This window comes from Saccoglossus kowalevskii, chromosome 6 (genome assembly GCF_978046115.1).
Source record: "Saccoglossus kowalevskii chromosome 6, keSacKowa6.1, whole genome shotgun sequence".
Classification (NCBI taxonomy): domain Eukaryota; kingdom Metazoa; phylum Hemichordata; class Enteropneusta; family Harrimaniidae; genus Saccoglossus; species Saccoglossus kowalevskii.
This window is the reverse complement of record NC_140646.1, coordinates 18734760-18752251: the sequence shown is the minus strand read 5'-3', so window position 1 is coordinate 18752251 and position 17492 is coordinate 18734760. Positions and strand designations below refer to the sequence as shown.

The 17492-nt window shown below is 36.1% G+C and overlaps 2 protein-coding genes across 2 annotated transcripts in view; one reads left to right on the top strand and one right to left on the bottom strand.

Moving 5' to 3' along the window:
- The window catches only part of LOC144353177 (sphingomyelin phosphodiesterase 3-like), a 29268-nt gene extending 17291 nt beyond the window's left edge, over nt 1-11977 (top strand). Inside the window, exons 4-7 of the mRNA XM_085500143.1 lie at nt 156-302; nt 6931-7020; nt 8618-8871; nt 9111-11977. Coding sequence (XP_085356269.1) covers nt 156-302; nt 6931-7020; nt 8618-8871; nt 9111-9200 — 581 coding nt within the window. The 3' untranslated portion in view covers nt 9201-11977. The remainder of the gene's footprint in view (nt 1-155; nt 303-6930; nt 7021-8617; nt 8872-9110) is intronic.
- A 4974-nt stretch (nt 11978-16951) lies between these two features.
- The window catches only part of LOC102806681 (sphingomyelin phosphodiesterase 3-like), a 63725-nt gene continuing 63184 nt past the window's right edge, over nt 16952-17492 (bottom strand). The window contains exon 6 of the mRNA XM_085500604.1: nt 16952-17227. Coding sequence (XP_085356730.1) covers nt 16952-17227 — 276 coding nt within the window. The remainder of the gene's footprint in view (nt 17228-17492) is intronic.

The window sequence follows — 17492 nt, the reverse complement described above, 5'->3', positions numbered from 1 at the left end:
AACCAAACAATGAGTTTCATTATTAGTTTTCATGTTCTTGTAGATTTAGTATAGTGAATTTTACTTATCAGAGAAAATAGCAAAATTAAAACCCAGTGAATAATTAATACATTTACAGTATATTATTAATTATTTAATTTTTTTATGATTGTCAGATCCTGATAAGAAGGATATACATAACTATCAATTAGATAGTATCCTGAGATGGGAAAAAGAATTTCGAGATAATTCACTAACAGCGGAGGAGATAGTGGCATTTAATTGTCTATGCGGTGATTTTAATTTTGATAACAGTTCTGAAGGTAATAATCATTTTTTCATAATTTTAATATTGTTAACATTTTAACGTTTTAATTTAATTTGTTCATATGACTACCATATTCACTCTATCAGAAGTGCGTCGCTTAATGTATTTTTGTTGAATTATTGCAAGCTCTTGCCGCGGACACTAACATGTAATTTATAGCAGGAGAATTTATAAGATAGTTACATGCTATATAGCCTTTGCCTCTTGTTCGTAAGCGCACATTTATATAGCTGCCTTGACTTCTCTATATAATGTGTGGAAATCAAATTTCCTGACTGAGCCCTAGAAAACGGACAGCTAGACTGATGTGTGTACTTTGTATATACATTAAAACTGCATGTAGCTATATGTATATGTACTAACTTTTTATGAACTTTGAAATATATGAAGTTATTTAATATATACTCTAGGGTGTATCATACATGCATATAGTAGACATACTCACATATTCATATGGGTAATTTACATAATGGATTCTGGCGCACCTCAGGTCATATGACAGAACCCCACACCCTCCCCGTGGCTTTCGTTGCGTATGGAAGTTATTTTCACAAGTGATGCAGTGTCTCCTGCGGCCATACTTTCACGAGCGAATCGAGTGAAAGTACAGCAGAATACACCGCAACTCGAGTGAAAATAACTGCCATACGCAACGAAAGCCACAGGGAGGGTGTGGGGTTCTGTTATTATTACATATGTTCCATACTTGATTATTTCGTATTAAAGAAAGAACATGCAAACCAGGGTGGAATTTAGGTCGGGGAACCCCATTGCCCATTAATATGTTCCAATATAAGTGTTATGCCCCAGCAGCGCATGTCAGTGTAGAACGCGCCCGGAGAATGCATGTCACTGTTTGTTTGAAATTAAAATAATCAGACGTCTAATCTGAGTCACTGTCCGAATAAATTGTTGACGTTTAGTTGGGACCACGGCAGAACCAGAACTTGAACTGGACGACTATGATACACAGTTTATGTTGAAATTAAAAGTTCCGCCACAGAATTGTGCATTGGCAAACATGTCGTGCAACTGCGGTACTCCACTGACGGGATGACTTTCGTCGACTGCGGTTGTCGCTGAGCTGCACGCTACAACTTCATGTGTGATGTTGCTTGCTGGTCGTGGTAGTCTTGATTACCGGTTAAAATGTTGCTCTTTTAGCGTTGGTAATTTCTATTTGGAACTGAGTAACGCTGCAGCGTCGCCAGCAGAAACCTCGGCTGGTATATCGATGCTGATGGTTGCGGCTGCATAGTAATCGCTGATTTTACTGCTGGTGGATCTTCTGAGAGCCCTTCAAGGTTTATAAAACTCAGTTTCCAGGTGGTCAACATACATTAAGTTCTCCCAATCGTAGTATTCCATGTGATGTACACCTGCCATGCCAAAAATGTTGTTGAAGGATTTGAACTGGATAAAAATAGCAGACGAAAATGTGTTAACAAAATAAAAATAGTTCGGTAGCCAATGAAAATACCATGTTCATTTGCATATCGACCGTGAAAATACCGAAAACATTATTGCATGGGTGATATGCAAATTAGTTTGGGCCAAAATAAGTGACTGCCTAAAAGTACCATTACTGTTGTTCAAATTTCATTTCACTCGGCAAGTATATTCATGTACCCCAAGGGGAAAATATCGTACTTCTAAATATTGTTTATTTCAAAAAACTGTACTCCAGAAGGAACTACTTTGTTTGCTCTCACACCTCATTTGCATATGGGTTGTGGAAATACCGATTTTGATTTCAGGGACGAATCAAAATAAACTGAAGTACATATGTAATAATCTTTACTACCTGTGACTTGTGGCTATATGTCTAATTTACATATCAGTTTGTGGCTCTTGCACTACTGTGCTAATTTACATAGCAAATTCCTGAGTATCGGTCCATGTAGCATTGGCGGGTGTGGTCCTTGAGCCACAAACTTGTGGTCCATGAATGACAACAGTAAGCCAGAAGACAGAAAGATGTGTAAGGTTGATTTGATCATAGTATATGCACTTCTAATAGAGGAAATATGTATACTTTAAAGAAAGATTTAGAATTGAATGTGTTATATCAGCGTAGATGAAGACTAGAGGATCAATTTACACCGGTTATTAGTCCCTCCTGCCTGAGTCATATTTCAGAATCTTTTGGACCGATTCCGTTCATTCTTTGCATGTGACTAGTACTTTATGTAGGACATATGCACATGCAGTGGTTTAGCAATTTGATTCAAAATGGCCGACTGGCACCCATCTGTTTTTTTGAAAATGTTGTATTTTGGACATGCTTTGTCAGTTGTCATTCAAGCTTGGTACATAGATTATACATGTTAGAATACATGTCCATGACAATTTCTTTCGCAATTGGATCAAAGATGGGTGACTGGCAGGCATCTTGTTTTTAGTCCCCGTTCGGACGAAGTCCGAAAACAGGGACTTATAATTCGGTCTCCGTCCGTGCATCCGTGCATCTGTGCGGAGTCATATCTCAGAATCCCTTGTACCAATTCCGTTCATTCTTTGTAGTGCCTAGTACTTTATCTGGGACATATGCACATGCAGTGGTTTAGGGATTCGATTCAAAATGGCCAACTGGCAGCCATCTTGTTTTTTGAAAATGTTGTATTTTGACCATGCTTTGTCAATTTTCATTCAAATTTGGTACATAGATTATACATGTTAGGATACATGTCTATGACGATTTATTTCACAATTGGATCAAAGATGGCCGACTGGCAGCCATCTTGTTTTTTGAAAATGTCGTATTTTGAACATGCTTTGTCAGCTTTCATTCAAATTTAGTACATCGATCATACATGTTAGGATACATGCCTCCGACCGTCCATGAGTTCCTGAGTCTGTCCGTCCGTTCGTGCGTCAGTCTGTCAATAGTAATATTTCAGAGTCCTGTGGACCGATTCCGTTTATTCTTTGCATGTGCCTAGTACCTTATGTGGGACATATGCACATGCAGTGGTTTAGCGATTCGATTCAAAATGTCCGACTGGCAGCCATCTTGTTTTTTTGAAAATGTTGTATTTTGGACATGCTTTGTCAGTTGTCATTCAAACTTGGTACATAGATTATACATGTTAGGTTACACATCCGAGGTATGTAAATGTGTCGAAATGGACATAGTGCGAGTGGTTAGTGCTAGTAGCACTAATCCGAAAAAGTACTAGATCTAGTGCTAAAATGGCACTAGATCTAGTACTAAAATGGCACTAGATCTAGTGCTAAAACGGCACTAGATCTAGTACTAAAATGTACATAGTGCGAGTGGCATTGATATCGCGTTGTCAACGACGTCGAGACATCCCGTAATTGTCTGAAAATAAATTAATATTTACGTAAAGTTGTTGTATCTTTCATTTATTGGAAATGTGCTACAGTGGGAAAACTGAGTATGTACATGAATGTCATTGTCCACGTGTATCGTAACTAATAGACCTTTGAAACAACGCGATCGGCCGGGAAACTAGCTCCATGGTCAGTGAAACTGCAGGTCGAACTTCGCAATTTTTACAAATTGTGAATAGATACACTGTATGAAATGGTATTGTGTGGAAGTTTGTGTTTTCAACTTCGGCGTATGTAAACTTGTAACTTGTATGTAAATGGTGGAATTCAGCGTTGATTTTTTTTTTTAAATCGCTGACGTGCCGTTTTATTTCTGGTCGGCGCCACACTCAATGAAAATAGATCTTCGTAAATGAAATTATGATGGCATGTATGAACTAAATAAAAAATGTGTATACTGCTAGTCCAAGTCCCGGGTCCCTGTAAAGCTCGGCGGATTTTGTGTGTACGGCGACCTGTGAATGGACATGTTGCTCAGTACCGCTGGGAACTAGACAGAAAATAATGAACCGTTGTCTAGTTGTCATGACATTGACCTTTGCGGACATAATCAACCAATGGTAAAAGTGGATTCACGCAATTCTGTTGTTACATTGTACCATGGCGGTACTAACGGGAAAAAGCCACGACGCTATTGTTTTAGCTTTACCCTGTGATCGTTTGTCAATATTCGTTCACAAACATTGGTCTCGTTAGCTCTTAGCCCCTTTTTACAATGGATTACGCTAATCTCAAGCATTCGGTAATATTCGGAGCATGGAGGTACTAAAGGGTCCACGACGCATCTCAAGTGACCATTTATAAAGCCTGGCTTATTTCCTTTTGTTTCAACACAAGTTAATCCTGATATGGACATTGTCTAGCTCATCTTTGATGTCGATGATAGTTTGCGATTGCTTACACAAGTAACCAGTTAGCGGAATATGATATACCTCGCCGATTTTTTAACGTGACCATATAATATATGTCTAGACACTTTCTCTGCAATGATATTTGTTAGGAGTCCTTAGGATTTTTTGCTGTAGACTCTCGAAATCTTGTTCTTGTTACAGTTGCTAATAATTAAAACATGTAAAATCTGTGAAGTAACAAGTTCGTCTGTTGAATTTCCGGTTGTGAAATGCGTATTTTAACCCTTCACAGCTTTATTCAAGAGCGTGTTTATTGTGACTAGTGTGAATGGGTAAGCCTCGTTTGGACAAAGAGCTGTTATCACTGTAAACAATGTTAAATTATTCTTCTAATGCTCAGTTCATCTTTTGAAAACAACTATTTTTAGATTTGAAAAAACAAATCATGCCATTTCCCTATCAAAATCCAAGCCAAAAGATCGTACTACAACATCGGTAAATCTCTCCGCGTTGCGTTCAATAACATTAACATATTTAAATGAGCTATGGTGATTTGAACACGTTGGCATCATTCAGCATTTTGATTGGTTAATTAGCGATTTGACCTCAACTCATGCAAGAGAAACATGGCGGATACCATACAGCATCGAGCGTTTATATGCGATCGGAATCATTTGCTTACGATGAAACTAAGTTGAATTTTATTTGAATTTCATAACAATTCAACGAATTTATTTTTTGTGCGTTATTATAATCACTACTGAGTAATAATCAACAATTGTCAAACGCAGCATGATCGGATTACGCAACTGATCGTTTGCTACTACGCAATGCAGTTGTGTTTGTTTTTATATGAAACTTCGTTTAAAATATTCTTTCGTTACCAATAAAATAAAAACAAATGTATTTGAAAAATAACACTGGGCGACACTGTAATGACATTTCAGGCAGTCTACTTTTTAATTCAGCAAGAATTATTAATTATTGTTAATTCTGAAATAGTTTCTTTCGTCTTGGGTGGCCCAACTAACGGCGTTGAAAGTCTGCGTAGTTGGATACTTCAATGAAAATAAGTCCCCCAAAAATATTTGATGATTATTTTTTGAAATTTTGAACCCCAAATAAGCGCCCACCAGCCGTGAAATCCCCAGGACGATTTTTCTGATGAGCGAATTTACAGCAGAATCCGGTATTATATAAAGAAAGTATTATTATGGATATCTCACAGATATTGCCGATGTTTTATACTGTTTGTAGTTTGCATATGAAGTGGTTGTTGATGCCCCTCCTATTATTCGACGTCGTTGACAATGCGATAACGATGCCACTCGCACTGTGCACATTTTAGCACTAGATCTAGTGCCATTTTTGCGCTAGATCTAGTGCCATTTTTACCACTAGATCTAGTACTTTTTTGGATTAGTGCTACTAGCACTAACCACTCGCACTACGCCCATCTCAACACATTTACATACATGCACATCCATGACAATTTATTTCGCAATTGGATCAAAGATGGTCGACTGGCAGGCATCTTGTTTTGTTTTTTTATGCGGTATCTTGGACGTGCTCTGTCAGTTTTCATTCAAATTTGGCACATACATGTACTTTATACATGTTAGGATGCATGTCCATAACAATTTATTTCAAAATCTGGTCAAGGATGTCCGATTGACAGCAATCTGACTTTTTGGCCTTACTACTATATTTCCACAATTTATGTACCATTTTCATTTGTATTTGGCACATACATCATACATATCAGTGTGTTTCATAATCAGATCAAAGATGGCCAAATAACGGCTGTTTGTATTTTTGGCCATATTACTATTATATCTCTGTCACCCATGTGTCATTTTCATTGATATTTAGCATGTCATAAATGGATATATGTACATGTCAATTCAATTTGCAATTTGATCAAATATGGCCGACTGACCGCCATCTAGTTTGTTTAAAATGTGATAACTTGGACATGCATTCACTTGTGATCTATGTTTTTCTTCGTTATGTCTTGAACCGGAGGGGTCGTCACGCAACATGTGTTCTAATTTGATGTAAATAAACAAACTGTTGTATAAGCCACTTGGGACTCAAGTTTCAAGGACATGCTTGCTACAACCCCTCCACGAGCACAAAGAGAACTTTCAATTTCAAATTTAACGGGGACTGTGTCAATTTCAATGACTTATTACAATATGTTTTAAATACAACACTTTTACAATGAAGGAACAGAAATGGTCGCAACAAATATGCACATTTTATTACAATATTACTTACATACAACCAGAATGTACAACGTAAAATTTTTTAGGGTCTGTAGAACACAGTATAGTCAAAAGAGTATGGTATATGGGCCGGGCCCATCATATCTGATGTCTAAATCACAAGATCTCGATTCAATTTTGTTTGTAGGAGAAAAGGGAAGTTGGTCTCATCATTTATTTGATGTTTACCATGATGTTTGTAGAGATAAACCTGGAAAGAACTTTGACTGGGTGCGCGGTAAGTCTGACCTGGTTCCATTTGAACCTGAATCAGTTCATGGATCTTTGAAGAAGAAACTTTGTTGTACATATTGACCATATATATGACACAGAACTAAGACTTTGTTGTACATATTGACCATATATGACACAGAACTAAGACTTTGTTGTACATATTGACCATATATAGGCACAGAATTAAGACTTTGTTGTACATATTGACCATATATAGACACAGAATTAAGACTTTGTTGTACATATTGACCATATATAGACACAGAACTAAGACTTTGTTGTACATATTGACCATATATAGGCACAGAACTAAGACTTTGTTGTACATATTGACCATATATTGGCACAGAACTAAGACTTTGTTGTACATATTGACCATATATAGACACAGAATTAAGACTTTGTTGTACATATTGACCATATATAGGCACAGAACTAAGACTTTGTTGTACATATTGACCATATATAGACACAGAACTAAGACTTTGTTGTACATATTGACCATATATAGACACAGAATTAAGACTTTGTTGTACATATTGACCATATATAGGCACAGAACTAAGACTTTGTTGTACATATTGACCATATATAGACACAGAACTAAGACTTTGTTGTACATATTGACCATATATAGACACAGAACTAAGACTTTGTTGTACATATTGACCATATATAGACACAGAACTAAGACTTTGTTGTACACATTGACCATATATAGGCACAGAACTAAGACTTTGTTGTACATATTGACCATATATAGGCACAGAACTAAGACTTTGTTGTACATATTGACCATATATAGACACAGAACTAAGACTGTGTTCTTCATATTGACCATATATAGACACAGAACTAAGACTTTGTTGTACATATTGACCATATATAGACACAGAACTAAGACTGTGTTCTTCATATTGACCATATATAGACACAGAACTAAGACTTTGTTGTACATATTGACCATATATAGGCACAGAACTAAGACTGTGTTGTACATATTGACCATATATAGACACAGAACTAAGACTTTGTTGTACATATTGACCATATATAGGCACAGAACTAAGACTGTGTTCTTCATATTGACCATATATAGACACAGAACTAAGACTTTGTTGTACATATTGACCATATATAGGCACAGAACTAAGACTGTGTTGTACATATTGACCATATATAGACACAGAACTAAGACTTTGTTGTACATATTGACCATATATAGACACAGAACTAAGACTGTTCTTCATATTGACCATATATAGACACAGAACTAAGACTTTGTTGTACATATTGACCATATATAGACACAGAACTAAGACTTTGTTGTACATATTGACCATATATAGACACAGAACTAAGACTTTGTTGTACATATTGACCATATATAGGCACAGAACTAATACTTTGTTGTACATATTGACCATATATAGGCACAGAACTAAGACTGTGTTCTTCATATTGACCATATATAGACACAGAACTAAGACTTTGTTGTACATATTGACCATATATAGACACAGAACTAAGACTTTGTTGTACATATTGACCATATATAGGCACAGAACTAAGACTTTGTTGTACATATTGACCATATATAGGCACAGAACTAAGACTTTGTTGTACATATGATGAAGAAATATCTACTCCAAAGAAATTAAAAGCTGTGATGGACGATCAATATGCTAGACCTAGATACTTCTTGGATGGCAATGTTGAGGTGACCATGACACAAGAGATCAGCTGGACACCTGGACCAAAGAAAGAAGAATTTGAAAAAGGACAAAGGAAGTTGATGCCAGTTGAAGGAACCAGAAAAATTGACTATGTATTGTACAAAAGAGAATTTCCTGTGGTAAGTGCAATTAAGGTTAATATATATATATGTTGTACTTTATTAATCTTACAGTTTCTGAATATATAATTGCGTTTAACTCATACAACAGTTTATGTCTTATTACTCTCAGTGCAACCCCCCCCCCCCCCACTTCTTGGAAGGAAGGTGATCATCAAACTGCACAAGGCCACTTTGATATTGTAATACTGAAATTGAATGAATGTTAATATATTAAATTTCTTTTGTTTTTCTTGTAGGATGTCAGTGGATTGTACTTCGTGACCCAACTGGCAGGTTTGACAGACCACATACCTGTCTGTATGACCTTTTCACCAACAATTATTTAAAAATGTTAAGGTTGATTTTAAAAAGTGATATGTTGGTCTGTATAACAAGAGAACATTTCGCAATGCTTTGCCTGCTGACTCCTTCATCTGTAGTGGCTTCCAGCAGATGGTGTGTTAATGTTTTTGTTATTTGGTCATCAATTCATGCGAATACACCAACCAGCATACTTACCGATCAACTGGAATCTTATTGATGACTTTCCAGTATATTGTCATTAATTAATTTAGTTAATAGTTTAGTTTTACGATGGATTTGCTGAATTAATCAGAAATTATTATGTATGATAATTTTTGAAACCTTTTGTTATTTACAGTGTAAACAAACATGATGGTACTAATACTATGGTTACTTTTCAAATTGTTTAAATAATTCTCTGGGGAAAAATCAGTGACAGTTCCATAGCAATTTTGCTTCAACAAAATTTTATTTAGATTTATCGTTTTTTAAATTTGACCGATGAAAAAGTCCTTAGCCAAGGATTTTAAATTTCGAGGAATGATTATGCAAATTGTTGAAATTATAAAGACTTTATAAATAGTCTATAAACAATATTATTCTTTTTACTTGTGATGCAAAAATGCTATAAATGTGAATGGTTAAAAAGCAGGTGATTATTTGAATTGTTATAGCGCCCTCTATGGCAGTGTCTTGGTTTTTCAATAGTCTATCCTCGGGGGCGGAGCTACGTCACAAGACGTTCCACGTTGCTATGACGCGTACCACTGTACATGCATTTCTATGGGCTTTGTGCGCGCTGCTGTGGAACGCCGGTGAAAATTCGAGAAAACAACACAAACTCAACTTTGAAGTAATCCCAAACAACACGTAGGGCTAATCTTGTTACACTGTTCAGAGGAGTCTCTATATTCATCCCAAAATACAGTTTTCTACGAGTTTTGGGCCATTGTTTTCACCGCCTCCGGTTGCCAGGCGGTGAAAATGCCCGGATGTCCGCCCCCGAGGATAGAATATCATTGCTTGAGTGTCAATTTCTTGTGCGCACAAAAAATTGTTTCTAGTTTACACTTGTCACTGTCCTTTTTTTCTCTAAATGCAGTGTTTTTAAAAACTCTTGAAATTGTCAGCACAAGTAATTGCACCCTCACAGATAAATTCTGACTTAAACTTGTGAGGGCGCTGTAATACGTTCTGACTGTGTTAGATTATAGCTCAAACCAGTTGGAGTCTATGCTCAAACTTTGTACGACAAATATAATTTAATTATTGGAATTTTCCAAGACTTAATCAAATCATGTGTACACATTTTTTAATGAAAATAAAAGAAAAAAACAGTATTCTGAATTACTGCATCTCTGAAACCATGGTACATGGTACATATTGTAGTATTCATATTTACTGTATAGTGAAGAATACTGTAAAATAAAAGTATTTCTATTAAATTAATTTGTACAAAACTGTTTATACAGTCAAATTTGTGTTAGTGTTGCCATTTGAGTTTATTTTTCATCACAATAACAATTTATATAAATATGCTATGGATACAAATCGTTGAGAAAACTTTTCTTTGACAACCTTGCAGACTTTTTTTTTCAATTTCCATTCAATGCATAATTTTTCTCTCTCTGTCATACCAAGGGCGATAGGTAAAACTGTTGGGTCAATACAATACTGGAAACGATAAATAATCTAAAGAATATATATTCCTTCTTAACTTAAATTAGTTATTAGAAACATTTGCGGTCAGAAATGAAAAAGCAGTACTACACATAGCACTGATGTCATGTTTTTACTCAAACTCATACACATTATTGCGCTTGCCTCAATCTCTGAGTTTTACATTATGTACATAGCTGTACAGGAACTCTGAACAGTTTGACACAAGTTATGTACTAATGTGTAAAGTGCAAAGACCTATAAAAAGGAGATTTGAATACAAAATCTAGAACGTGCAATCCTCAGGTGGACATCCGGGCATTTTCACCGCCTGGCAACCCTCGCGGTGAAAACAAAGGTCAAAAACTCGCAGAAAATGGTACTTTGGAATGGTTGTTGAGACTCCCCTGAACAGTGTAACAAGATTAGCCAGACGCGTGTAACATATATAAATTTGGTTGTTCGGGATTACTTCAAAGTTGAGTTTGTGTTGTTTTCACGAATTTTCACCGGCTCGACCGGCGTTCCACAGCAGCACGCACAGAGCCCATAGAAATCCATTGTACAGTGGTGCGCGTATTAGCAACGTGGAACGTCTTGTGACGTAGCTCCGCCACACAGTGGATAAATTCTAACCCCTCAAAATGAAGTATCTATGTGAAAATCATTAAAAAACACAATAGCAGTGAAAATTAGGGTACTATGTTTTCAGAATTACCATTACATTTTTTGTAAAAAAAAAAACACAAAAAAAAACGTGGCTTTCGTCACCCCTTACAATATAGTAGTACGATCCAAGGAAAGACGTTCAGAGAATTGGAAACAATTGCTCAATTTTGCAGTTTTGATCAATTCATCAAAAGAGTGGTGAAAAAAGTTGAGGAAAAAGTACTGCCCGCACTATTTTTTTAGGTTTTATTCCTCATCCCCTACCAAGAAAAAACAAACCAACAAAGTCACACTAGATTTAATGATGTAATTTTCATTTATATACATAATACATTTAATAAATGACCATGATGTTACTATTTAACGCATTTACAGTTGGTTAAATAAAATATAGATGATACAAACATGGACAAAACAGCTAGGACAAAAAGAATGAATAGAAGAATTTTACTTCTGCGTTGAAACATTGGATAAATAAAAATATATTTATATACTTGTGTGCATAATATACAACCACTAATAGAGAGGGTGTGGCATGGTGTAGGATCCTACATAAAGTACAGACACCAATCTATTAGATATGCGAATATAGAAGAATATAATGCCCAATTTGAATGTTTGTCATTTCCCTATAGTGTGTATATCGTCGTAAAGAAAAGAAACTACCATGTGCTTATATATCCACTATAATAACTTGGTGGTCATTTAGTTACATGATCACTTATTAAAACAAACAATTCCAAAATAAAAGTAAACGTTTTAAAAACATACTTAAATAGTACATTAAAAAAACTTACCATAAAAAAATAAAACCCACATGCTACAGCCTAAAAATAATTGTAAAAGTGTTTTTCTCACTGACACTTAGAGTAAGCTTATATATTTGACATCGAGGTAGATTTGCCCAGACGTAGAAGACTTTTGGTAATTCTTCAGATTTTATACTTAATGATGTCAAGAACTGAAATTACTGTTTAATATAATCTCGTTGATGGATATAATTTGATATTGGTTGACAAATTGACTGGAAGACAAAAGCAAAAATAAATGTTACAACACAAACAGTTATCAAAATGTTAAGCTTATTATATTGCACATTGTTAAAGGCCCAGGTATACTATAAATACGCTCCTAAACAATAGGGATTATTTCCTTGCTTGTCACGCTGTCGTAAACAGCTCCAGCCAAGCCTCGGTAAAAACGCATTTTCTCGAACTTACAGGTCGATTATGACGTGCCAAAGTGGATGTATGTGACTGTGAATATCACAGCAGTGACTGTGTAGTACTTATGAGGTGAGATTTTGGCGGATAAAAGTCAAAAACACGAACCGGGGAAAAGGATGCGCTATATATATAGCAATATGATACATTGTTAACCTTAATGGTCAACAAAAATTACATGATGTTGAACAAAATGTAGACAAGATATCAATATATGGCAATGATTATAACCCCCAAATAAAACATTATCTTTACTGGTAGATGTTTAAAATATCATAATCCATGCATTTATAATAAATTAAAAATTCAATATCGCTTAAAGGCATTTATCTCTTTCTTGTAGGTGGCAATGTATGCTAGTACTATGATATAGGATGAATACATGACATTTATAAGTATTTGAGACGAATTATTATAAAGCCTGGTTACTTCCACCATCATATCTACACTTTGAAACATAAACATGAAGACTCATCTAAACTAAAATGACCAAACTGGGAATTTTGTCAATTCCAGTTTCTTCATGGTATATAAAATTCTTCTATAAATTGTAATTTGTTCAGTTTAGACAGGATTCCCTGTACTATAAATATATACAACTGAATTACACCCATGATGCACTATTCAGTACAATTACTGCAATAACAAATCAATATTATACATATATACCCCTTATATAAACACATAATCTGTAATGAAAAGATAAAAATCAACAGATCAATGCTGTTTGCATTTTGTTTACAGATATATGTGCATTGACAAAGAAGTGAATCATGATATTTTAATATCTTTTCCTAATATAGCATATGTTTTTTTTTTTATTAACAATAACTAACAATATGTTTGTTCTTTTGCTGAAAAAAGATTTTGTACTATTACCAAATATAATCCCTATAAAATGTGGATTTAAAAGTCAATTTTTATTGGACATATATGACAATGATAAACTGCTGTCTTGACAGTGGCGCCAGTTCACAATACTTCAACTTATAGACTGTCAGTAAATCTAGATATAACATGCATTGAAAGTATAGTGTGTCCCCAGTATGTATTAACTGATCTTGTGGATGTACTGTCACTTAGGAATGAATGACTGCAAAGAGGGGCTGTCACCAAGGAATGAATGACTGCAAAGAGGGGCTGTCACTAAGGAATGAATGACTGAAAAGGGGGAATGTTACCAAGGAATGAATGACTGCAAAGAGGGAATGTCACTAAGGAATGAATGACTGCAAAGGGGGAATGTCACTAAGGAATGAATGACTGCAAAGAGAGAATGTCACTAAGGAATGAATGACTGCAAAGAGGGGCTGTCACCAAGGAATGAATGACTGCAAAGGGGGAATGTCACTAAGGAATGAATGACTGCAAAGAGGGAATGTCACTAAGGAATGAATGACTGCAAAGAGGGAATGTCACTAAGGAATGAATGACTGCAATAAGGGGCTGTCACTAAGGAATGAATGACTGAAAAGAGGGAATGTCACTAAGGAATGAATGACTGCAAAGAGATAATGTCACTAAGGAATGAATGACTGCAAAGAGATAATGTCACTAAGGATTGAATGACTGAAAAGAGGGAATGTCACTAAGGAATGAATGACTGCAAAGAGGGAATGTCACTAAGGAATGAATGACTGCAAAGAGGGAATGTCACTAAGGAATGAATGACTGCAAAGAGGGAATGTCACTAAGGATTGAATGACTGAAAAGAGGGAATGTCACTAAGGAATGAATGACTGCAAAGAGGGAATGTCACTAAGGAATGAATGACTGCAATAAGGGGCTGTCACTAAGGAATGAATGACTGAAAAGAGGGAATGTCACTAAGGAATGAATGACTGCAAAGAGGGAATGTCACTAAGGAATGAATGACTGCAATAAGGGGCTGGCATTAAGGAATGAAGGACTGCAAAGAGGGAATGTCACTAAGGAATGAATGACTGCAATAAGGGGCTGTCACTAAGGAATGAATGACCGCAAAGAGGGAATGTCACTAAGGAATGAATGACTGCAAAGAGGGAATGTCACTAAGGATTGAATGACTGCAAAGAGGGAATGTCACCAAAGAATGAATGACTGCAAAGGGGGAATGTCACTAAGGAATGAATGACTGCAATAAGGGGCTGTCACTAAGGAATGAATGACTGAAAAGAGGGAATGTCACTAAGGAATGAATGACTACAAAGAGATAATGTCACTAAGGATTGAATGACTGAAAAGAGGGAATGTCACTAAGGAATGAATGACTGCAATAAGGGGCTGTCACTAAGGAATGAATGACTGCAAAGAGGGAATGTCACTAAGGAATGAATGACTGCAATAAGGGGCTGTCACTAAGGAATGAATGACTGAAAAGAGGGAATGTCACTAAGGAATGAATGACTGCAAAGAGGGAATGTCACTAAGGAATGAATGACTGCAAAGAGGGAATGTCACCAAAGAATGAATGACTGAAAAGAGGGAATGTCACTAAGGAATGAATGACTGCAAAGAGGGAATGTCACTAAGGAATGAATGACTGCAATAAGGGGCTGTCACTAAGGAATGAATGACTGTAAAGAGGGAATGTCACTAAAGAATGAATGACTGAAAAGAGGGAATGTCACTAAAGAATGAATGACTGAAAAGAGGGAATGTCACTAAGGAATGAATGACTGCAAAGAGGGAATGTCACTAAGGAATGAATGACTGCAAAGAGGGAATGTCACTAAGGAATGAATGACTGCAAAGAGGGAATGTCACTAAGGAATGAATGACTGCAAAGAGGGAATGTCACTAAGGAATGAATGACTGCAAAGAGGGAATGTCACTAAGGAATGAATGACTGCAAAGAGGGGCTGTCACTAAGGAATGAATGACTGCAAAGAGGGAATGTCACTAAGGAATGAATGACTGAAAAGAGGGAATGTCACTAAGGAATGAATGACTGCAAAGAGGGAATGTCACCAAGGAATGAATGACTGCAAAGTGGGAATGTCACTAAGGAATGAATGACTGCAATAAGGGGCTGTCACTAAGGAATGAATGACTGCAAAGAGGGAATGTCACTAAGGAATGAATGACTGCAAAGAGGGAATGTCACTAAGGAATGAATGACTGCAAAGAGATAATGTCACTAAGGATTGAATGACTGAAAAGAGGGAATGTCACTAAGGAATGAATGACTGCAAAGAGGGAATGTCACTAAGGAATGAATTACTGCAAAGAGGGAATGTCACTAAGGAATGAATGACTGAAAAGAGGGAATGTCACTAAGGAATGAATGACTGCAAAGAGATAATGTCACTAAGGAATGAATGACTGCAAAGAGGGGCTGTCACCAAGGAATGAATGACTGCAAAGAGGGGCTGTCACTAAGGAATGAATGACTGCAAAGGGGGAATGTCACTAAGGAATGAATGACTGCAAAGAGGGAATGTCACTAATGAATGAATGACTGCAAAGAGGGAATGTCACTAAGGAATGAATGACTGCAAAGAGATAATGTCACTAAGGATTGAATGACTGAAAAGAGGGAATGTCACTAAGGAATGAATGACTGCAAAGAGGGAATGTCACTAAGGAATGAATTACTGCAAAGAGGGAATGTCACTAAGGAATGAATGACTGAAAAGAGGGAATGTCACTAAGGAATGAATGACTGCAAAGAGATAATGTCACTAAGGAATGAATGACTGCAAAGAGGGGCTGTCACCAAGGAATGAATGACTGCAAAGAGGGGCTGTCACTAAGGAATGAATGACTGCAAAGGGGGAATGTCACTAAGGAATGAATGACTGCAAAAAGGGAATGTCACTAAGGAATGAATGACTGCAAAGGGGGAATGTCACTAAGGAATGAATGACTGCAAAGAGGAATGTCACTAAGGAATGAATGACTGCAAAGGGGGAATGTCACTAAGGAATGAATGACTGCAAAAAGGGAATGTCACTAAGGAATGAATGACTGCAAAAAGGGAATGTCACTAAGGAATGAATGACTGAAAAGGGGGAATGTTACCAAGGAATGAATGACTGCAAAGAGGGAATGTCACTAAGGAATGAATGACTGCAAAGGGGGAATGTCACTAAGGAATGAATGACTGCAAAGAGGAAGTGTCACTAAGGAATGACTGACTGTAAAGACGGATAAATAAATAAATAAATAAATAAATAAATAAATAAATAAATAAATAAATAAATAAATAAATAAATAAATAAATAAATAAATAAATAAAATATTTGACATTACTGTGTATGAGTTCATACTGTAGATTCATAAGTTATAGCAATTCTAACATCCTTCATATCATCATCAACTTGCTGACTGTCTGAGTTGCTTATGGCTTCATCAATATCTTCTATATCTTGTAAGTGTGGATTAGTGTGGTTATATTCACTGTTTATAGCAGTCACACCATGCGTCTCATTGCCCGCATGGCTGCAGTCTGGTACCTCTGTACATGAGCACGTCATCACCACAGGGATGTGGTCAGATAGAGTGGCAAATTGACTCACAAAGTAATATTCCTCACATACCTACAAGTACAGAATCAGATTTATATTCAATTTATGAAACACTTTGCAATACTTCGGTAGAACCAGACCTGATACTAAATATAGTAATACTGTAGCTCATACACACGCGCATGGCAACATAAATATTACAAACCCATACCATAATAATGCCATGTTGTATCAAAGTAAAATAATGAGATGCTGAGTTGTTCGAGTTACGAAATCATCAAGTTACAAATTTATAAATACCACGCCTACATTTTAGAAACCACTCCCACTTTTGCAA